Here is a 22,917-nt window from a genome sequence, read left to right as displayed (position 1 = left end):
TTGAATAACAGCTGCAACACAGTGAATCTGCAATTTTTGGTCTATTTGCAAATTAAGCGTCGGTTCAACCAATAAAAGGCTTTGGCATGCATTTTCTGATGCTTCTGTCTCTTCCCAAATGCAGAAGTATACTTAAAATATTGTTCAACCTTCAGCAGTAACACTGTTTGGATCTTGTGTCCCCAAAGTGTCAGTGTGCATGCAACAGTAACAAAATAATGAGACGAAGAAAAACACAAAGCACAGAAATCCTTCAAACAGAAGAGAAACAGTTTGAGTAAGAGTGCGGCACACTGTAAACTTTTTTTTTTTTTAAAGTCTCATTAAAAGTCTGTAACACTGGTTTGAGCAGCTCACGGTGCATTTATTCCCCACAGGTACTTCACAACACACCACCACCGATTGTGCTGCCATGTTTTTGTTTCAATCCCAGACAGCAGGTGACTTTAATAAATAACGTTAATTAGCTAAGCATTCGTTAACACTGATGGAAATCTTCAGACTGTAAAGAATCAGAAGAAATGAGGTCAAACGAGATTTCATTAAACATGCTTCACTGTTTCAATTCTGCCTTATTCAAATCCATTGATCCATCCGGAAAAATGTGGAACACCTAACGGAGACACTGAGAAACCTTATTGTTTAGATGGGATACACTTTAAGTAGTCCACAAATTGTTAATCGTTAATAAAGTATTGAATATAAAAATAACTCTTTTTTTTTTTTTTAACTAGAAGAAATCAGCTGTTTCCGTAAGTTAAGGCTGAGGGTCGCGGATTATACGCCCCTCCAGCCAGCTGAGGGCGCTGTGGTGCGCTGACACAGACCCCTGTGGAGGGGGGAGGCAGTGTCCGGAAGAAGCTCTGCTAACATGGCGGTTATATTTTTCACTCCATGCTTTGGTTGTGAGCATAGCGTTTAGGTGTAATGACTGTTTTAAAGTGCGCGGCTGCAGAGAGGAGCATGCTGCCGGGATGCTGACGGCCGCGGCTCGGAGCTGAGTCTGCGGTCCCTCCCCCCGCCGCTGTCTCTGCGTCCGTCCGTCTGTCCGTGCCGTGACTTGTGACCCAGTTTGGTTTGGTGAGTGTTCACCTCCTCCTCCTCCTGCTTCACGCTTCCTTCGGTGCTTCCTCTTTTCTCTGTGGCTATAAAATCTTGCCGCTGTCCCTTTGACGCTGTGGAGGAGGGACGCGTTCGGACGGGCATTAAAAACCGTTAGCGCGTGCACCGTGTTGCTGGTCGCAGGGCCGCGCCGCAGTCACTCACTTTGAGGGGGCCAGAGTCACCATCATACTGGTTTAACCTACCTACTGCGATTATTTCTTTGAGGGAGGCGGTCAGTTTGATTCTGATGTGCGTGGAAAAAAATAAAAGTCCAGCTTATTTTTAAAATGAAGCACTTGAAGTTTTTCCACTGAAGGAGGCAGAAAAGTTGGCTTAAAGCAGGGGTCAGCAACCCTAGGCACGCGTGCGAAGGGTTAACTGATGGCACGCACGACCATAGCTGGACTGGCCATCGGGCATAAGGGCATTTGCTCGGTGGCCCGATTATTTATTTATTTATTTATTTATTTATTTATTATTTTTTTGGGGGTGGTGGATTGGCCAGACACTGGTCGGTGTGTAAAAATAACTCAGTTGTTTGGTGGTGGCTATGACGGAGCTTCCACAGATTCAGTAAAATTAACAAGTGGTGGAGGCCAGCAGGTGGATGAGGGAAGGGGAGGCAGGAGGAGGAGAGACCCGAGGCAGCCGCCGGTCGGAGCGTCAGGTGAACTGAACTTCAGGTAAGAAGTTATGACCTGCAGTCTATCTGGGTCAGATATAAACCAAGTTTAGGTGGAGTTTATTTTCGTTGTGCTGACTTTTTACAGTCAGTAACAATAACTCGTACTGCGTACTAGCTAGCATGACGGAGTTTATATACTGCTGGGCGGGTGCTATGATTTTATTGATAGTGAACTTTATTTTATTCATAAGGTTAGTTAGTAGAGTTGCCAACCGTCCTGTACAAACGGAATCGTCCCGCGTTCAGAGAAATTATTACGCGTTTCGTGTTGAGCTGAGAAGAAACACAGTTTGTCCCGTACTTCAGCCAGGATGGAAAAAGACACAAAGCTGGAGTTATTGTGTCTTTGCTGCACAGCTGCCTCTTCTTCTCCTCTCATTCTCTCCCTTCTCTCTCCTGTTGCTACTTCAATCATGAAACTGATCAATGAAACTGATCAATGATCAGCTGATCGGCTTTTCTCTCTTGTTTGTTTATTGCCCACTTTGCACCAGAAAGAGGAAACTGCCGGATGTCGCGCTAAACAACAGCAGCACGTTTAAGCTTGATCAGCTGTTGTTAGAATGTATTTAATATTCATTTCTAGTATCAGCTGATGTTTGCTGGAGCCACAGCTGTAAAGCTGCTGGTCATGATATTGGTTTGTATATCTGGTGAGAGGGAAACATGCAGATGAAACCAGGAGATGTCCTTACTGAATCATCAGAGCTGAACAGGTGATGGAGAAACAGGTTTACCTTTTAGTTGACATGAATGAGTTGAAAGGAAGTTATGAGCCGTTTCTGAGAGACAAATAACACCAGGATCCTTTTCTATGTAGCTGACAGCTGGTAACTGTGCAGGGGCGGGTCTAGCAAAGTTTTGCCAGGGGGCCAGGTAGGGCATTAACAGGGAAAGGGGGGCACAAAGAAATACTTTCTTATTCTCATTTAAAATGTCTGGCTGTTATTAAATAATTATCTGAAGCTTACAACCAAAGTTTTTATCTGACGTAAAATGAATAAAAATCATACATTTACCAACAAGACAGTGTACATCACTGTCACAACAGCGTTTGTTTTCATTCAAAGGCTTTATGGCTTTAATATCTGGGGGGCCGGTCTTTAGTCCAAATGCATCCATAGACTCGAGACACAATGCATTTTTGGGACTTTCAGGTGTATGGACCAATGTTTTATTTTCTGATCAAACCAGAAATCTTTAATGAGCAGCTAGATTTGTCTCGCATTAACTGGCTGAGTTAATGCCAGTTAATGCGACATCGAAGCAGCTGGAATCTACAGCTGTGCATGTTCATGGAGCTTGCATTTTCACCTGCTGGACATCACTACCTGACAAGTTTAACTGTCTTCAGAACATTGCAGAGGCTTTATTGACAGTATTTGGCTCTACATATCTGTGTGAGCAGATTTTCTCTCACATGAGTGTCCTCAGGTAGCCGTCTGAATGCTGGACACTCGTAGACCTGTGTCTCTGAGTGGGAGACCAGAGATCACATTAACATGTGTGTCTCTGTATTAACAAACATGCCATATTGGCCCAGTTTATTTTTCTTATCATTGTTGTGAGGAGACCATCAATAGCATTTGTATTTTCTGTTGTACAGTTCATTTGCTGTTATGGAGTTCTTGTTATGGATAAAAAGTGTCTTTTTTTTGTTTCAAAATAGCTGATAACTATTCGCTGATAGCTGCCAACATTTGCAAACAAATATAATTCTATAAAGTGGTTCTATATAATGTGTAACTGTTAATATAGAGCGTTATTAAATTTATTGCTAATGCAATCATATGGCACACTGACTTCTGAGGAAATTTTAAATGGCACCCGCCATCAAAAAGGTTGCCTACCCCTGGCTTAAAGAGAGGGCGGCCATAATGGACAACCAGCTGAAACAGTAATTGTTTGGAAGACGGCAACTTGTCTGTAAACACTCACTAATCACCAAGAAGCATTAATTTCTTTGACCAGTAATTCTCGCTGTTCGATCTGTCCAACATGTACCCTGCCTCTCACTGTCGCGGGGTCGCGGGATACCTCCAGTCCCCCGCGACCCTAACCACTGTTAGGATTCATAGATGGACTTTCATTTCATTTATTTATTTATTTCACACATGGTTCAACAGTGTTTCATTTCCTAGATACAAATCCTCTTCAACTAATAAACCAAGATAAAAATATTCCGGAGATCCAATCAGAACCAATTAAGTTTTGTAGAAAGGCGGGAGGACTTTGGAAGGCATCCAGTCAGAAGTAGCCTCCTTGTGCAGCGAGGTTAGACGTACACGTTTAATATGGTTCAGCTGCCCCCTGTTTCTCATGAACACATGACAAAATGCCAGCGCTTGAGAGGACCAGGAGACCAGATGGAAACATTTCGCATTTGATATCAAGGAAAATAAGACATTTTGTAAACCATGTGGAGCAACTAAAAGAATTCAGATCCCTAAATTATGAATAAATCTCAAAGACATTTTAGTCAAAAGATTATGACTAAAACTAAATCAAAGTTGTCCGTCACAATTAACGATGGCACCAAGCAGTAATTAAACAATACAGGATTTGTCAGACTGTATGAAGAGTGATTGTCTTCAGAGGAAACCTTGTGCCCTACTACTAAAACTAACATTTTTCAAAAGATGTAACTTTGGAACAAGAAGTAATTTGCTCGTCAGCAGTTGGTAATTGTTTACAGACAGGTTGGCGTCTTCCAACGTACAGGCAACCAAATCAATCACAAGGGAGTTTTCAGCGCAGCACCATATTTCTATTTTTGACCAATTTCACATGTCCACTGTTCATTTGCCAACTGACCAATCTCTAGGCCTGTACAATTCGGGTAAACAGACAACTTCACTGCAACTGCAGTTGACATCCATCAGCCACTCACCACAGCATACCATAAAAATATGGCCCGTTTGAATACCTGATGAAGCTGTTTGGTGCAAATTGGACAGTGGCAGGTATCGCAGTGCTGGTTATAATCTCTCATGCAGATCCTTCTAATTTAGGATCTGCATGCGCTCAAATAAAAAGGGGTGTTTCACAGAAACTCAATCAGCTAAGCACTGCCTAGTCCACTCAGAAAACATAGAAGCCACTTTTACTTTTTGCAAGGTGGAAGTGAGGGTAATATGACCTAGTTTAAGGGTAGTTGCATTATTTGAGGAAGTGTTCCAGCAGTGTTAAAAAAAAATAGTAGTGTATTAGAAGCAAACATAAAAACATTGGAAATTCCCCAGACAATGCAATGTAAAGTTTGCATTACAGCTGGGCTTCATCCTGTGGTGTTAGTAAGGTAAAGCTTAACAAGCTGCACATATAAAACATGTAAAGCAAATACAAATAAGATCAATGAAAATGTGGCATTTTCAGCTGAATTGAAACTGAAATTCTGAACAGCCAGTTCAACCAGTTTATGAGAAATGCAAAAGTCAGCATGGTGATCTAGCCAAGTAAAATGAGAGCCGTCTGCATTACACAGAAAACTCTGACTATAGGCTCATTCATTCATACCACCGACCAATAATGTAACTTAATTCAGTCACAGAGAACCATCCAACTATTATTCTCAAGAATCGCTGCCCCTCCTACATTATTGGTCAGAGTGTCGTGAAACTTGCACACAGTGATGATCTAATTAGTCTTCGCCCAAATCATGCTTAAGGTTAAGTTCAGAGTTACAACAAGTAAAACTAGAAAGCGAAAATTTCGGAAGAAATTTTAAGTGTGCCTATGCCGCTGCTAATCAGTGTAGTTTGCCATTCATACGGCTGCTTAGGGCAAAACTCAGAAGAGCAGCCATTCTCCACCATGAACTATGGTAAAAACAAACACCGCTCGCGCTTCACAGATAACAGCTTACAGTTTTGTGTAAAGATGAAGTTACTTCGTACAGCGCCGATTTGTAGACGCTGTGCACACAGGTTCATGAGCAGAAGTCCCATTGTACCACGGCAGACCCAACAATGTTTGCATGAACACGCTTTGAAGCATTACGTTATGGACCACTTTTCACACATGGTTGGTGTACCCACCAGAGATGGGCAGTAACGCGTTACTTGTAACGCGTTACTGTAATCTGATTACTTTTTTCAAGTAACGAGTAATGTAAGGGATTACTATTGCAAAAACGGTAATTAGATTACCGTTACTTTCACGTAGGAACGCTGCGTTACTGCGTTACTAAAACCGTGATTTTTTGCGAGAACGTCTCATGACAGTGACGTGGCGAGTGCGACGTTCGTGACAACAGCTGTCTGCAGATCATAATATATCGAAAAGGGACAGAGTGTAGCATGCAGCGTTTAAAGCGTGGAAGTACTGACCTTATTTTGAGTTTGATTCCATAAAAGTGACAAAAACATTAGTGTCCGTTGTGCGTGGGAAGAAAACTTCTTTTACAGCGAAAAAACCCTAAACTTCCAAGCAAGCACCGAGTGTACTACGACGTAATGTGAAATTCACAGAGAAACTCATGGATTCTTCCACTGACCGCTGCGGCACACCTGCACCAGGGTAAACCTCCTCCGCCTACCCCAGTCCTGCTTTACAGGTGAAAATAGAGCAACAGGACCGCTAGTCTTTGATTTTATTTATTTTCTGCTGTGTTTTACTTGCATCTATTTGAAAGAGTGAGTGTAAACACAAAAAAAATATTTTATTTTATGTGCTGGAATGTGCAGAAAATAGGTTTAAATGTTAAACAAATTTCTTCCAGTCAGAGAATGTTGCATATAATTTAATTTTTGCTTGATGCATAAAGTTAAAAGATTAAAACTAATAAAACAAGTTTTAAAAAGAGACTTTTCCATTTGATTACATTTTGTATGATGAATTATGCAGAAAAAGTAGAATTGGGCTGAAAGATCTATCGCTTTATCACCTATTCAGGTTGTAAATCGTGTTTTTAAAAAGTAACTAAGTAACTAAGTAACTAAGTAATCGATTACTTTTGAAAATAAGTAATCAGTAAAGTAACGGGATTACTTTTTGGGGGAAGTAATCAGTAATTAGTAACTGATTACTTTTTTCAAGTAACTTGACCAACACTGGTACCCACACAGCCAGCTGTAGCTTTTCAACTCACAGCCCGACACACACCCAAAAACAGCCGAGAGAGCACAGACTACGCCCGAGGGCGTGATTGCAGATGCCGCTCAGGTGGGTCCACCTCCCCTGCAGCGGCACTGCAAACCACGCCTCGCCACACACATCAAACACGTAAAATAAATATTTATGCACTTTCACATTCACTTTTTGTTTTTAGTTATTTTTACACAGTGTTCTGAATGATGAACAATGGTCTACAGCCAATCTTGTGTATTATTATACAAACTTTGGTTGTAAGATTCAGATAACTATTTAATGAAAGCTAAATATTTTATATGAGAGTAAGAAAGAAAAGTATATCTTTGTGTCCACCTTTCTCTGTTAATGCCCTACCTGGCCCCCTGGCAAAAGCTTTGCTAGATCCGCCCCCACACAGTTACCAGCTGTCAGCTACACAAAAAAGGAGCTTGGTGTTTATTTGTCTCTCAGAAACAGTTCATAACTTCCCTTGGTGACATGAATGAATTCTAACAACAGCTGATCAAGCTTAAACGTGCTGCTGTTGTTTAGTGCGGTAAACGAGCGAAAAGCCGATCATTGATCAGTTTCATGATTGAAGTTGCAACAGGCGAGAGAATGACAGGGGAGGCTTCGTAACGACAGAATAAACTGTAATATCTTCTCTGAATGTGGGACGATTCCGTTTGTACGGCAACTCTACGAACTAACCCTTATGAATAAAATAAAGTTCAACATCAGTAACTTAGCGCGCACACAGCTGTATAGAAACTCCCGTCGTGCTAGCTAGCACGCAGTACGATTGTAAAAGGTCAGCACAACGAAAATAAACTACACCTAAACTCGGTTTATATCTGACTCAAATAGAGTGCAGTTCATAACTTCTTACCTGAAATTCAGTTCACCTCACGCTCCTGCCTTCGGTTTCCCTGATCCACGATTGAGCTCCGCGTTAGCAACCACCGGTCGATCGGCGGTCGCCTCACCGCCTCGTATGTCTCTTTCCCCGCATGTCCTTTCTGTCACACACCGGTAGATAGCTGCCCTCGGGTGTAGCTCCACGTTAGCCACCACCAAACAACTCAGTTATTTTTTCCACATCGACCAGCATCATCGGCCCATATAAACGAAAAATAAGTCCAGCTAAAACACAGACTCTTGGCGAGCGATCGGGTGATGAAACGAGTGTCAGCCGCCTCACTGTAAGCCAAGCCCGGGTGCTCGAAGGGTCGCTAGCGATTGAGAATAATAATGATAAGAAGAAGAATAAATCCGACGAATAGTAATAAGTGTGCCTCTTGGCATAGGCACACTTAACTATTTTTCTTTATTAACACAACATAAATGAACTCAAAATTAATAATAACCTCGATGAATGTATGAGTTATTATTAGACTGTGGTATTAAGCCGCTGTAGTTATAGCGAGGCGTGTATTTTAGTGAAACAATCTGCATGTGAAGAAACTACACCTGAAGCTAATTTGTGTTTGTATATTTTACTTTTTTCCTAGATGAGCTCGGATGGCAGGAACACAGAGATCACAGAGTGACATCTTTACTCAGCAAGTCATACTGGACTCGGAGAAGGAAAAAAAATTGCCCCTGTGAACAAACTTCATAAAACCTAACAATGAGTGAAGTATCTGTGGAGGTAGATGAGGATGTGATAAAACAGGACCCCGCTTTGGAGCCCCTCGCAGAGCCGCTGCTGATAATCCTGTCCCCGCCTCCACCTTTCTTGCCTGTCCCCGGTGAGCCAGCCTTGCTTTGGTCTAAATGGCTCAAAGCGTTCGAACACTATGTCGAAGCACTCAGTGAAAAAGAGCTGGTCGACTCCAGTAAGTGTCTACTCTTACAGAACTGCCTTGGCCCGGAGGGGCAGCGTATCTTCACAACACTGATCCAAAATGACACCACCTACGCAGCAGCCATATCAACACTGACAGCTTACTTCAGCTCTGATTACACCACTCAGATGCACCGCCTTAAATTCCACCAAAGGGCTCAGATGCCTGGAGAGACTGTAGATCAGTTTGTGTCTGCTTTAGAAGAGCTCCTCAGGCCTTGCAGTTATGGACACTTGAAGGATGAACTCCTCTTGAATCAGCTGATTGAGAAAACAAGCTACCCACAGCTCAGAGAGAGGCTTCTGACTGGGAGAGAAAGTCTGACTTTGGCCACAGCGTTAGTTATTGGTAAAGAAGTGGAAACCTTGCTAAATGGATCTCAGCTGTTTGATATTCATGAAGTCAGCGTGGACATTGGAGATGATTTAGAACCACCGGTTCAAAGAAAAGCTAAAAGAGGAAGGCCTCGCCGTGGGGAAAAAAGGTCAAAAACAAACACGCGCTTGACTAAAACTCAATCACTCAAACCCAAAGGTAACTGCTACAAGCTATGTAATAATGACAATGATGCAGAGTCTCAGACTACTAGTGAGACCAATGTGACTAATGATAATGAAAATAGAACTTCGTCTTCATCTTTACAAAAGCTGAACGAGGACGGCTGTAAAAAAACTAGCGATGGTTTTGAGGATGACGACAACGCCAATGATGAGGACTTTGATCTGTTTTCAACTAAACCGAAAGGTCCCTACTGTCCCATCTGCCCCGATCGCCGCTTCAGAGACGCTCACAAGCTTGCCAGACACATGAGGACTCACACGAAGGAGAAACCGTTCACCTGCCCTGTCTGCTCTATGAGCTTCAGCCAGTCATACCACATGACCCGACACCTGAGGAACCAGCACGGTGCAGGACAGCATGTCTGCACTACCTGTGGGATAACTTTAGAGAGCTTTGCAGAGTTGAAAAGTCACAAGAGGAAGCACAAGTCAGATGTTCTGTCATATCCAGAATGTCGTGAAAAATTATCCAACAGCGACGTGTTTCCTAGTCATGTCGAGTCAGACAGCAAATGTTTCTTTACCCAAACAGAGGGACAAAGTTCTCAGCAAATCGAGAGAGTCAAAGTGAAGATTGAAGAAATAACAAGTGACGATCCAGCTTTCGGTAACAGGGATTTTCAGGATACGGGATCCAAAGTGAATGTTGTGACGGAAGAAGGAAATTCCGATGAATCACCATCTCAAGATGAAGGGAGACCGAAAGAAAACCCCACCGCCACTGCGAAAACAAAAGGCCATTTCTGTCCCGTCTGCATAAACAGACGCTTCAGAGGGCCAAACAAACTCGCCAGGCACATGAGGACACACACAAAGGAGAAACCCTTTAGCTGTCCTGTCTGCGCCATGACTTTTAGCCAGTCCTACCACATGACCCGACATGTGAGGAACCAGCACAACCTGGGCAAATACATCTGCTCTAAATGTGGCAAAAGTTTCAGTAGCTGGCTCGATATGAGAGCGCACAAGAAAACCCACGCAGTCGAAGGCCTGACGTGTCTCGCATGCGATAAACAGTTCAAGGAGAAGGCTGCGCTTGCGAGTCACCTTAAATTACACAAGAAGGTTGCGTCGGGTCCTCGAAGCCTCGTCTGCGGCGACTGCGGCAAAGAATTCCGCCGAATGTATCACTTGAAACGGCATATAGTGACTCATAGGAAAGCATCGAATGGGGAGTGTTTCACATGCCCTGATTGTCAGAAAGACTTTGCCTTCTTGGAAGACCTCAACAAACACCTGGAGGTACATGTGAAAGAAAACAAGGGGACCTGCCCAAAGTGTAATGAAACCTTTGGTAGTCTAGAAGAACTGGAGGCACACATGGCGGTGCATCAGAAGTCTTATTCCTGCAGCACGTGTGGAAAGAAGTTTAAAGTTGAGTATGCTCTGAAGAAGCACGAGCAAAGTCATGGAGGCGAACAGTATTACTGTGCACTGTGCCGCAAACACTTCCTCAAGCTTTCTCACTATAAGAGGCACTTAATGGTCCACAACAGGCGCGAATCTAAATGTCCACACTGCGACACTGTCTTTCTGCAGTTAACCGCTTTGAAGTATCACCTGCGGACTCATACTGAAGAACGACCGTACCAGTGCACCTGTTGTATTGAAACCTTTGAGGAGAGGGAAGATCTAGAGCAGCACTGCCTCAAACACAGAAAATTCAAGAAGGAGAGGCCCTACTCCTGCACTCGGTGCGATTTTGCTTTCTCCACCCTGATGGAGCTGACGGAACACATGAGTTCACACGAGGGAGAGCAGCCGCAGACCTGCTCCGTCTGCGGGAGGACGTTCCTGAACAAGAATAAGCTGGAGAAGCACCTGACGATCCACACGGGGGAGAGACCTCACCTCTGCTCCATCTGTGGGAACGGCTTCCCCTCCGCAGCGAGCCTCAAGCTACATGTGCACATCCACACGGGAGAAAAACCTTACCAGTGTTCACAGTGCAGTAAGAGTTTCAGGTCGTCCAGCGGGCTGCGCCTACACAGCAGACAGCACATGGAGGTTCGGCCCATTTACGAGTGTCCCCAGTGCGGTAGAACTTACGGCCGCATGACAGAGCTGAAGATGCACCAGCGCTATCACACGGGAGATAAACCGTATGCGTGCACCTGCTGCAGCAAACGCTTTATTAGCAAAGACAAACTAAATGTTCACATGAGGATACACACAGGGGAGAGACCGTACTCCTGCCCCCACTGTGGACAGACTTTTACACAGACCGGGGACAGAAACAGACACATCAGTAAATTCCACCCGTAAGTGCAGTGAAAGGAAAACAACAAAGGCTTGGTGGTTACTTTCAAATGACCGTACCAGTGGTTTTGCGTGTTTGTTGGAGTTTGATGCCTTACTAATATTTGAGGAAGAATACAAAACCAAAATGTATTACAAACATAACTAAGGCAAATTTAGGCTGACATGAACATGAAAGATGAGGTAACATAATTGGTTTTGTTTAGGAACAACACTAATAGATCAGTACCTTTTTGGCGGTCCCAATAAAGACTTGTTAGTGCTTAACTGGAGATTTTTGTGAAGCCAGACTTCACAAATGGGCAAAGTCTAAATGCAGCAGATATTGTGAAAGACATAATTTTTTTATGAGCTTTTCAGAAGAATCAAGATTAATGCCTTTTTGGTCATAGTAATGATTTATGAACCCATGCCAGGATTTCCACTACTCACACGTCACTTTTAACACAGCCTTCCAGTATGATTGTTGTCCCCGCCTCTTGCATACAGAGATTTCTCTGAATTCTGACTGAATTTTTGATGATCATCTTCTTGAGTTAGCCCACACAACCCCTCACCTCTTTACTTCTAAGTGGCTTACAAATCATTTGATTCTGTTCATTGACATTTGGCAGTGAGGGTGAAAACTGATGTTGAGTCACAGATGAAAAGCCAGTCACACAGAGCTGCTGTTCATCTGTCTTAAATGTTTTCTGTGAGAGAGAATAACCTGTTTAATGTGCTAAAAACAGCACTTTATAACTTTCTTATAGCACGTATACTAAGCCAAAATGCGACGCCTATTGGAGACAAAAGACAAATTACACACAAGCGGCATGAAAGAAGAAAACTCCCACTTCTTAAATGCTCATTTCTTTACTACTGAAAAAAACTATTTAAATTAACGCAGACAGCCCAATTCCCATCAGGATATGATTTTTCTGAAAAGCTCATGAATGTGCTGCTTTTTGCTTCTAACTTTTACTTGATGGGGAAAAAGCATCCAGAACCACAGTACTGGTGTCAAATGGTTTCTGTGTGCACAGTAAGATGCCTGACAGTTTGTCTCTGCTGTTTTCTGCAAGTTTCACAGCTGGACTGAAGAAGTCGTATCATTACTCTAGAAATACAAAAGCTCTGCATGACAGTTTATTCTTTGAGGCTCACAGTTCTCACTCCTGTGCCTGACATATCCTCCTCGTGAAGCACTTTTGTAAAGCACCCTGGTCTTACAGACTGTCACACTCGTGACCAGCATGTGAATCTTTGGCCTGCTCAGATCTGCAGACACATACTGAACGCTCAGACACCAAAACCTTTCAGCGATCGCGATTCAGCATATTTATCTGTGTGTGTGTGGGCATATCTTACACGTCTGATTCTTTTTACGTTTTGCTTCTCTGAAAGTGAGCATTTTGTAACTGTGTTTAGAAAAGTGTCCTAAGAATAAAACTTATTCACTTCACCAGTACGTGTTGTGAGACTGTATAACCACATCAGATGTGTACAAAGAAACAAAGGAATGAACGTTGTTCCACTTTTCATCTGTTAGTTACTCAAATTCGCTTCAGATGTCGAGTCCTGTGACACAAAATAGTTTTCCCTCGAGGGGGAGGGAGTATGTGACTGGTTCTGTTTGTTAGCAGTTTAGCATTCACAGTTTTCAAGATATTTTCTAATTTTGTGTGGTGGTAGATGCCAATAACAAGCTTGAGCTGATTTAGTTTTGGTGAAACTCGGGTCAGGTCACACCAAATGTGAAAAACTTTACATTCCCCACAATCTTTTATGGATTAGTTTTAAACTTTACAACAATATACTAGGCGTTGGGGGACATGAGTACCCAGGTTTGCTATATCAAAACTATATCGAGTAATATATGATATGAAAGGACATGGCGAGAGCTATACAACACACTTTTTACTTTTTCAATACAACGACACAGTGGCGCCATACCAGGTTAACGCCTGACTGTAATAAAATATCAGAGTTTTAGTAAAGACGTTGCCTTTCAGGTGGGCGTTGTGCTCTCTGAGTGCTCTTTGTTTTTGATGCTACTCACGAGAATGAAGAAGCAGCACTGTGTCAGACTTTGCTGCTGTCATGTTGTAAAGAGAGCAGTAATGGCAACAGGCATATTATTGTTTTCAGTTCTGTACACCAGCAGAAAACAGAACAAAGGAGGGGATCTTCTACCCAGCCCAGTCTGCTATTTAACAAAAAAACTCTTTTCCATCAAAGCTTCTGCAGGCCAGACTGCCCTGATAGCTTTTGAAAATCACCCACATTTCGAGTGGCTTGAAAACCGACTATTGTGTGGCAATATATTTCTGTGGAGGAAAAAACAAAGCTGTGTGTGTTACATGTGCCATGTACCAATTCTTGGTTAATTTCTTGCAGTAAAATGTTCCATATTTAATTAATTTAATAGGATGAAGTTTTTGTTTTGGGGAATTTTTCTTGTTTCTTGTGGAAGGGTGATCTTTTGTGGAAGGTAAAGAAGTACATAGAACTTGCATTTGTTGGCATAAAATGAATGCAAGGGAGAAAGAAGAGACTAAATGAATATTTATGATGACATAAAGAGGTATAAAGGAAATGAGTTAATAAAGTTGTCAGAAGTGGTCAGGAAACAGCCAGGTTAACATAAGGAAAAGGCAAAACACACTCAGAGTCACTGAGACTAAAATATGATACATCGATTTTAATTAGACCTGTGTCTATATATTTTTGCAAAACAACCTCTGAAGGCAAAGTGTAAATCACCTGACATATGAAATAACATGTTACACTACAGTTGCTGAGATGTGCTCCCAGAAGGGATACACGTCTGAAGATTTCCACACGTCACACGTGGGGGAAGCACAGGCGTTAGTTACCTTTTTCACCCTGCCATTCTCACAGTGTGAACAGTAGTTAAATATGTGGATTTTTATTGATGTAGATTAAAAAAGGACTTTCACATATTAAGGTAGTAATTGTATGTTGAATGCATTAAGCATGTTCAACTATTTTCTTTTAGTGAAATAAAAGGCCAGTAATTCTTTTTAATTTTTTAAGGTAGGGTGAAAAAAATATAAACTGAAAAAAGTAAAAACAAAAGCAGCATCAGGCTTGATAGGTGGCAGTGACGTCTGAGTTTATGAATTATATATTTAGTTATTGAGGGATATTAGATCAAACAATTGTAATTTAGCTGCGGTCGTCTGTAGGTTTGTGTTTCAAAGGGTGCAGTGTAAAGGAGGAGACGGTAGGTGGCAGCACTCACTGTTATTCACACTTGTTTTTCCATGGAAATAAGGACATTATTTTGAAGCTGCTTCCTGTTATCAAATCGACTCGAGAATTTTTAATGTAATCGGTTGTTTAACTTGTGACTCTAGGTTATGTTATATCTTCATCATAAATGAGCTTTAAGGAGACTTTGGAGTGGCTGAATCTCGTTGGTAATCTGAAATGATCGTAAGTCTAATGTTTAGCTACTGATGCTAAGATGCTAACTAGCTACCCTGTTAGTATAGCGTTGTGAGGCTGGTAGTTTCTGGTTATAAGTATGATGTTAAATGTAATATGTGGATAAATCCAGTGCCAGCATGTGAACTGTCCTTTTGAAACTAATGCTGGCTAACGTCTCATTTTAGGCACACTGTGGTGCTGCAGTTAGATACAAACACCGCTGACTTTAAGATCTGCTTCTTTCACGTAACTGTAAACGACCTGTCTGAGATACCTGAAGTTACGGTCACTTCTTATGGCTGCTTTCGGCTTTACTCCTGCCAGAGAGCAGGATCTTTTTAGCTTTGAAGCGGAACAGTCCAGCTCAAAAACAAGCAGCGGACTCAGCGGGGAAGAGGCCAAGCGTTTCTATGAAAGCTTAATGAAAGATGAGAAGGGGGGAGATGGATTAAAAGGTGCAATTAGTAAGAAAGGCAGGGAACCTCAGACTAGACAGGAGAGTAGAGAGTCCAGAAGAAGAGCGATGAGGAGGGTGAGAGCTGTGGAAGCACAGCAGGGTCAGAGTGGAGGGAGTCAATCAGAGACTGGACACTCAGAAAGAACCATGGAGCTGCTGGGTCTGCGGCTACTGCGCTTTGCCCATGAGGGAGACATCCCTGGGCTCAAAGAGGTCCTCTCAAAGGGGGTCGACATCAACTACCAGGTATGATAATGAAGATTCTGTTTCTCTGTTTTATTTGGGGAAATATTACGTTTTGCTTAAAGAGTGTGTTGTTTTTTCCACCCTTGCAGGACACTTTCTTCTGGACAGCTGTAATGTGTGCAAGCTGGTCAGGGCAAAGAGCTGCGGTGAGGCTTCTGCTGCAGCACGGAGCGGCCTGGGTCGGAGTGGTTGACACTAAGGGCAGGGATGCCAAAGACCTGGCACTGGAAGGTATAACCAACAAACATGGTTGAAACCCTGAAGTCATCTCCCAGGTCAAAACTGGTTGCTAAGGAAAGGAAAAATTGAAAAATGTTATTTCCACCATGCTTAAAGTTAGAAATATAGGTCCAGTTATTGCAAGGAAAGAATTAAATGGATTATTTTTAACCACTTTTAAGCCGTTTACATTGATGTACTTCTAATTTATGTCTCATTTGTTCTATGATTAATTTAAGTCATCAGACTGTTGCAAACATTTAAATCCTGCCCCTGAAGTCACCATCATAAACCCAGGGATCTGTTTGAGTGTGAGGTCAGTTACCTCAGTAGGATAAGAAATTGGCTCAAAAATCTGCGATCATGAGTGTCAGGTGCCACTGTGGTGCATGTTTTTCTTCTCAGTTTTACTATTTAAACTGTTTACCTTGTTTTCAGAGCTCCATATTGTAGTGGTTTACACATTTGCCTAACAAGCAAAAGATCTTTGGATCGATCCCCCTGGAGGAAACGCAAATCCCACTGAGATTGCGATTCCTCTGACAAAAATACATTGAATGCTGGTTTTATAGCATAGAAAATTAACGCCCACACATACACGTCAATACAGGTCAAAAATACATTGTTTACAGACATGAGCACATCTCGTACATCTTAATAACTATAAACAGTCATATAACTTCTCTTTTCTATAACACTTGCCTTTTAAGGTAATAAACTTCAAGCTTCAGGGTCTCTAAGGGCTAATAATTGACCCTCGTCATCAATCACTAAGTAGACAGAGTCTCAAAGAAAAGCAGAAGACACTTGGGCCTTCGCTCAGGCCTGCTACTAGATTAATATGTGTATTGTAAGCATGCATGCAATTAACCTGCTATGTTCTCATCTTCCCTCAACATGTATCACCTGGACACTCTCACCAGTGAAGCTTAAAACCCTCTTGGATGAAACATCAACTCCAAATCAGCACAGATATGCAATGTGTATAAAATGAACTAAACCTGTGAATAGAATGAATGTGATGACAAACATATTCAATGCAATATGAACCCTGTAAGAAATATTACTGATAAAATAATACTGTAAACCATGTTATTAATGCATTTATCATAAGGCAGATTATATCGTAGCAATAAAAGAATCTCTGAATCCCAACAAGCCACAGCTGAAAAAAGGGCTGGTCCAAACCAGGAGATGTCCTTACTGAATCATCAGAGCTGAACTGGTGATGGAGAAACAGGTTTACCTTTTAGGTGACATGAATGAGTTGAAGGGAAGTTATGAACTGTTTCTGAGAGACAAATAAACACCAAGCTCCTTTTTTGTGTAGCTGACAGCTGGTAACTGTGCAGGGGCGGATCTAGCAAAGCTTTTGCCGGGGGGCCAGGTAGGGCATTAACAGAGAAAGGTGGACACAAAGATATACTTTTCTTTCTTACTCTCATATAAAATTTTTAGCTTTTATTAAATACTTATCTGAATCTAACAACCAAAGTTTGTATAATAATACACAAGATTGGCTGTAGACCATTGTTCATCATTCAGAACACTGTGTAAAAATAACAAAACAAAAAGTGAATGCAAAAGTGCATAAATATTTATTTTACGTCTTTGATGTGTGTGGCGGGGCGTGGTCTGCAGTGCCGCTGCAGGGGAGGTGGACCCACAGGCGTAAAGTCTGTGCTCTCTCTGCTGTTTTTTGGGTGTATGTTGGGCTGTGAGTTGAAAAGCTACAGCCGGCTGTGGGTACACCAACCATGTGTGAAAAGTGGTCCATAACGTAATGCTTCAAAGCGTGTTCATGCAAACATTGTCGGATCTGCCGTGGTACAATGGGACTTCTGCTCATGAACCTCTGTGCACAGCGTCTGCAAATCGGGGCTGTACGAAGTCACCTCATCTTTACACAAAACTGTAAGCTGTCAGCTGTGAGGCGCGAGCGCTGTTTGTTTTTACCATAGTTCATGGTGGAGAATGGCTGCTCTGCTGAGTTTTGCTCTCTGTAGCCGTATGAATGGCAAACTACAGTGATTAGCAGCGGCATAGGCACACTTAAAATTTCTTCTGAAATTTTCGCTTTCTAGTTATCATTATTATTATTATTATTATTATTATTATTATTATTATTATTATTATCATATAGCAATATAATGTGGAAATTTAAAAAGTTCAGGGCAGGTATTGCAACATAAATGCTCCACTGTAATCTTGTAAAGACTACGTCTAAATAAAGATGACCATAAAAGCTTGTAGTATAGTCAAACATGACTATACTAACAAAGACTAAAACATAGTTAGTTTTGCAATATCATAATGTTGGTTTAGTAAGTTTTTATGTCTCTTTCAGTTTCATGGCTCCAAGTTTAAGTTGACTAGAAAAACCTTGAACTGAACTGATTCATTTCTTTTCACAGCTGGCCACAATGAAGTGTTGGAGGAGCTGTTGAGCTACGGGAGAAGACCAAAGAGAGAGAGACCGTCTGACAGCAGGTGTGCACACTCTCATTGGTACACAGTTCTAATCTAAATATAACCACACAGTAAAATCATACAGACTTTACAATATCTATCTAAACCAATCATATCTGAGGAATAGCATACACACAAGCCGTTTTCACACATGAATTTCAGATAATTTCGTGAGAACCAGCTTAGACTTTGTCTAAAGTTGGCCTTCCTGACATATAACGCACAGCAGAGGGTTTCTTATTGCTGGAACTACTCTGTGTAATAGAGATGTTTGTTTATTGATAATCTAATGACACAAATTTTCCAAGCGATCAATGAAAAATCCTTGATTCAAAATCTGTGGTGAGAAACATTTAATAGTACAGGAGTTTTCATCCATCCAACACAGAGACACTGCCTTGTGCCTTTTGGATCATTGATGGGCTAAAAGTGATCGTGTCTGGGTTTAAATCTCATATTAAAAAGCTTGAGCTCTGGTGATGGTGAAGCAGAAATTACTACATCATTTCTACTTTATATGGGTAAACTTTGCCATTTCCATCTCATCTGTTTTTTTTTTTTAAAGTGGTGACTTGACCTATATTTTTCAGATTCCTGAAACTTAAACACATAAAGTGACATTTTACAGTCGGGAGAAGGATCAACGGTTACTGGTGTCAAATTGTGCAACAAGAGTTCATCTTAGTGCATTTAGCACTGGCGCTATATATGGTAACAGCAGTCCTTTTGCCCTCCTCGCTGTGTGGGTGTGTTCACAGATGTGAGGGGCATACACAGCAGTGAGCTAAACAAACTTCCTGCTAAGGCTGGACTTTAACCATAGAGATCATGAAATCAAATCAGAGTGAATTACCATAAAAAAAATCAAATAAATATATAGTGGAAAAGTAAATCTGCTGAATAATATAGCAGTGATATTGGCCCACATTCACCAACATCAGGATCACATTATGAGGTCAGATCAACAGATTTCGAATGAGCACAAACACAAGTGAGATAAGATTACAGCAAGTAAAATCTCTGCTGTTGTTTACACACACTTGGAGAAGAAGTCAGTTTTCGGGCTCATGTTGTCTTTTTGCGTTTATCCTCAGTTCCCTCCAGCCTCAGTGGTGCGACGTGTGTCGTGACGAGTACAGCAGCAGCCTGCCGTCACATCTCTCCTCCACCCTGCATCAGTTCAATCTGCGACGTCCTCCACCCACCCCTTACTACTGCCTCCCCCCCTCCAGCAACAGCTTCAAGATGATGGTTCGTTGTGGCTGGAAACCAGGAACAGGGCTGGGGCCACAGGGAGAGGGACCCAAACAGCCAGTGTCTACTGTGCTGAAGAGAGACCAGAAGGGTCTGGGATACGGACAGATGAAAAGAGCCAAAGTGACTCACTTCCAAGCCAGAGACTGTGAAGCTGTGAAACCACCATCTAAGGACAAAGTGGGGATTGGAATGAAAGGACAGAGGAAGGAAGAAAGGAGGAAAAAAGAGCAAAAAGACAGGAACTGGGAAAGAGACTTCCGTGCCTCTTTTTATCTTTGACACTGGCTCATTCACATCTGCATAAACATCTCTGAAACACTTAAAATGTGACGCTGAATTGTTTATTAAAGCTTTGACAGAGTTTGTTGGGTGTGTCTGTGAGGTGACTTTAAATGAAGCTTAACGCACAGGATCAGAGCTCGTGCTGTCCGTTTATGGCGTTAGCTGCTGTTTGCTCAATGATTGAATGTGTGGCAAAAGGTTTTCATTCATGTTCATGAAGATTTCAGTTACACTGTAACTGAATGTGTCTGAGCCACAAAGGTGTTAAAGGGTTACATTATAATGTTTCATTCGCATTCAGCAAAAAGAAAAAAACCCAACAAGACCGATCTTATCATGAAGAACACTGATTATTATTGCTCATGATCCAGGCATGGACAAATTCTTTAGTGTCATAAAACAGTGTAGACTTTTTTATATTAAAGATTAAAGAAGAAAATAGTTTCTTTTAAAGTTGATTCTATGAAGAAAAAGCGTTTAGTTTTTTCTTCACTGTTGAATCCTTTTAAGCAAATACACAGACTGAGAGCAACCTTTCCCTCTGTTGGAGCTGCGGTGCCTTTTCACCTGGTTCACCTTTACACCTGCAATCATGTGAATGTTGAGTCACACATTTGTGCTTACCTGAGTCAGGTTCTGTTAAACTGGTTTTTACTGCATCAGTCTGAGCTCTTTTCTTTTCAGGGCTTTATAATGACAAGAAAGGACATTTTAAGTCACCTTAAACTGCCTGTTACACAACACGTGGGCTCAGGGATGTCCTGTTTCAAAATAATGGGCTGAAAATTAATGTACCCTTAAAATCTACTCAGAGTGGTGTAATAAGTAACTTTTTGTCCACTTTTTAAAATATACAGTAGCAATGCTGATTTGTTCCTTTAGATTGGTTGGAAGATGAGGTGACAGCTTTATCATGTAGTGCAGAGTAATATGTGTGCGACATGTTATAGCTGCAGAGTATTCCACACAGTTATCCCACACAGGCACTACAGTACAACCTCAGCAATGTCTCTTTCCATCCACCACCTCCAGCTCTTCAAGCAGAGAGATGTAATCTGTCCAGCGTGCCCTGCGTCTGCCTCAGGGCTCTTCTGGTAAGACATGTCCAAAACACCCAGGCGGTTTCCTAGTTTGATGCCTGAACCACCCTAACAGGCTTATTTCAAGGAGTCCCTCCTGAATGACCAAGCTCCTCACCCTGTCTGTGAAGACCAGCCCATACACCCTTGGTATTAAGCTCTTTGCACTTAATTCTTTTGGTTGTTATTCACAGTTTACGGCCATAGGTGAGGAATGTAGACTGACCACTAATCAACAGCTTTGCTTTCACGCTCTGCTCTGTCTTCTTAACAACAGCTGAGTATACTGTCCACATTACTCCTGCCATGGCACCAGTTTGTCTTTATCTGTCAGCATCTCCCCTCACTGATAAACAGGACTCAGAGATTATTTAACTCCTCCACTTGGGGCAGCAACTAATACCAAGCCCGGAGTGGGCACACCGCCCTTTTCTGGGTTACAACAATGGCTACATCTCATTACTTCTTCTTCACACTAAGCTGCAAACCTCCCAAGTGCAAGCTGGAGGTCATCTCTTGATGAAGGCAAAAAAAATCATATCTGCAAAAAAGGAGACATGACATCCTCAGGCCGTCCAACCAGCTTCAACTTCACTGGTCAGTTGCAATGCTGATCCTGGACCAACGTTATTATGATGATGTAGAAACAACACCAACACTGGGATATCAACTCAAGCTTTTACTATGTTGGTTTTCACTGATTCAGCAAAAGAAAAGAAAAATTAAAGATAAAGGGACATAATTACTGTGTCGAAGACAGGGTTACCAGGGCCCCACCCTGTAGCCATGTGGCTAGGGGTCCTCAAGAGTCCTGGCCTGGGTGCCACTTAACTCAGTGGGTGAACAGGTAACCACATGCCACATGGCTGGAGTGCAGCAGCGCAGTTTGAGTCTGACCTGTGGCCCTTTGCTGCATGCCTTTCCTCACTCTTTCTCTCCAGTTTCCTCACTGCTACACTATCCAATAAAAGAGAAAAATTGGCTGGGCCTTAGCCCGTGGCACCAGGACAGGCCCAGCCTGGAACCACTGAATAGACCTGCTTTCCTGTGGGCCAACCATCAAGAGGAGGGGCTGTATGGGTTTGATGCAATGTAGATTGCACGGCAGTCAGATCACAGGTTTCCCAAACTGGCTTCAGGGACATAGAGTGTCACTTAACTCACTAACCTGAGCTAGTGTATGAGGTTAGGAGAAACCAGGTATTGTGGGCCTTGGTTCAATTGTCAGCTTGAGTTCTGAACAGGGTTGGACTCAAGCTGGAACGTGCCCTGGGCAGTGACTCCATTGCTGGATACAAAAACATCTCTTTTTTGGAATCACAGTGAAACTTGAGTTGTTTGACTGGGAGGAACAGCGTGCCCTGTCTGAACCCAAGTGAGGTCCTGTTCCTGAACTTCAGTGCTAACCACAGTTTGTCCATAATGAGCACCAAGTCTGAGCATAAAGGTGTCCATAAGTGGACCTAACACCAGGTAGCCTCATCTCTGAGGTTAATTACTGATTTTGTAATTGAACCGTGTAATCGCCGTCTATCTTGGACACTCTTGTGAAGAGAGGAGCAGAACTGTCAACTGATCACAACTTGTTGGTGAGCTGGATCAATTAGCTGGCCTCGAGTCATAGAAAGACTTTGAAATGTAAATTTTTTTAAATTATATTTTAAAGTCTGGGATATGAAAAGATGAAAAGAGCCAAAGTGACTCAGTTCCAAGCCAGAGACTGTGACACTGTGAACTCTGAAACATAAAATATGATGAAGAGTTGTGTATTAAAGTCATTGGGTATGTCTGAGAGGTGATTTTTAAATAGAGCTTAACACTCTGACCTTGGCTCAGGATCAGCGCTCATGCTGTCCATTTATGGCGAACGAATGTGTGGCAAAAGGGTTTCGTTCATGTTCACAGGGACTGTGTTTACACTGTGTTACTGAAAATGTCTGCGCTATAA

The 22,917-nt window shown here is 42.2% G+C and overlaps 2 protein-coding genes across 2 annotated transcripts; both read left to right on the top strand.

The window, feature by feature from the left end:
- Positions 1-836: 836 nt before the first annotated feature.
- LOC116312364 (zinc finger protein 271-like) lies at positions 837-15,226 on the top strand. The gene is made up of 3 exons (XM_031729763.2): positions 837-1,080; positions 8,371-14,754; positions 15,146-15,226. The coding sequence occupies exon 2, from the start codon at positions 8,490-8,492 to the stop codon at positions 11,529-11,531; it is 3,042 nt and encodes a 1,013-aa protein (XP_031585623.1). The 5' UTR covers positions 837-1,080; positions 8,371-8,489; the 3' UTR covers positions 11,532-14,754; positions 15,146-15,226.
- Positions 15,220-19,971, top strand: gpank1 (G patch domain and ankyrin repeats 1). Its single transcript, XM_031729761.2, has 4 exons — positions 15,220-15,663; positions 15,753-15,894; positions 18,297-18,372; positions 19,446-19,971. The coding sequence occupies exons 1-4, from the start codon at positions 15,256-15,258 to the stop codon at positions 19,885-19,887; spliced, it is 1,068 nt and encodes a 355-aa protein (XP_031585621.2). The 5' UTR covers positions 15,220-15,255; the 3' UTR covers positions 19,888-19,971.
- The last annotated feature ends 2,946 nt before the right edge of the window (positions 19,972-22,917 follow it).

This window comes from Oreochromis aureus, linkage group 6, assembly GCF_013358895.1.
Source record: "Oreochromis aureus strain Israel breed Guangdong linkage group 6, ZZ_aureus, whole genome shotgun sequence".
Classification (NCBI taxonomy): domain Eukaryota; kingdom Metazoa; phylum Chordata; class Actinopteri; order Cichliformes; family Cichlidae; genus Oreochromis; species Oreochromis aureus.
The sequence above is the reverse complement of the archived record's forward strand: the minus strand, read 5'-3'. Positions and strand labels throughout refer to the sequence as shown.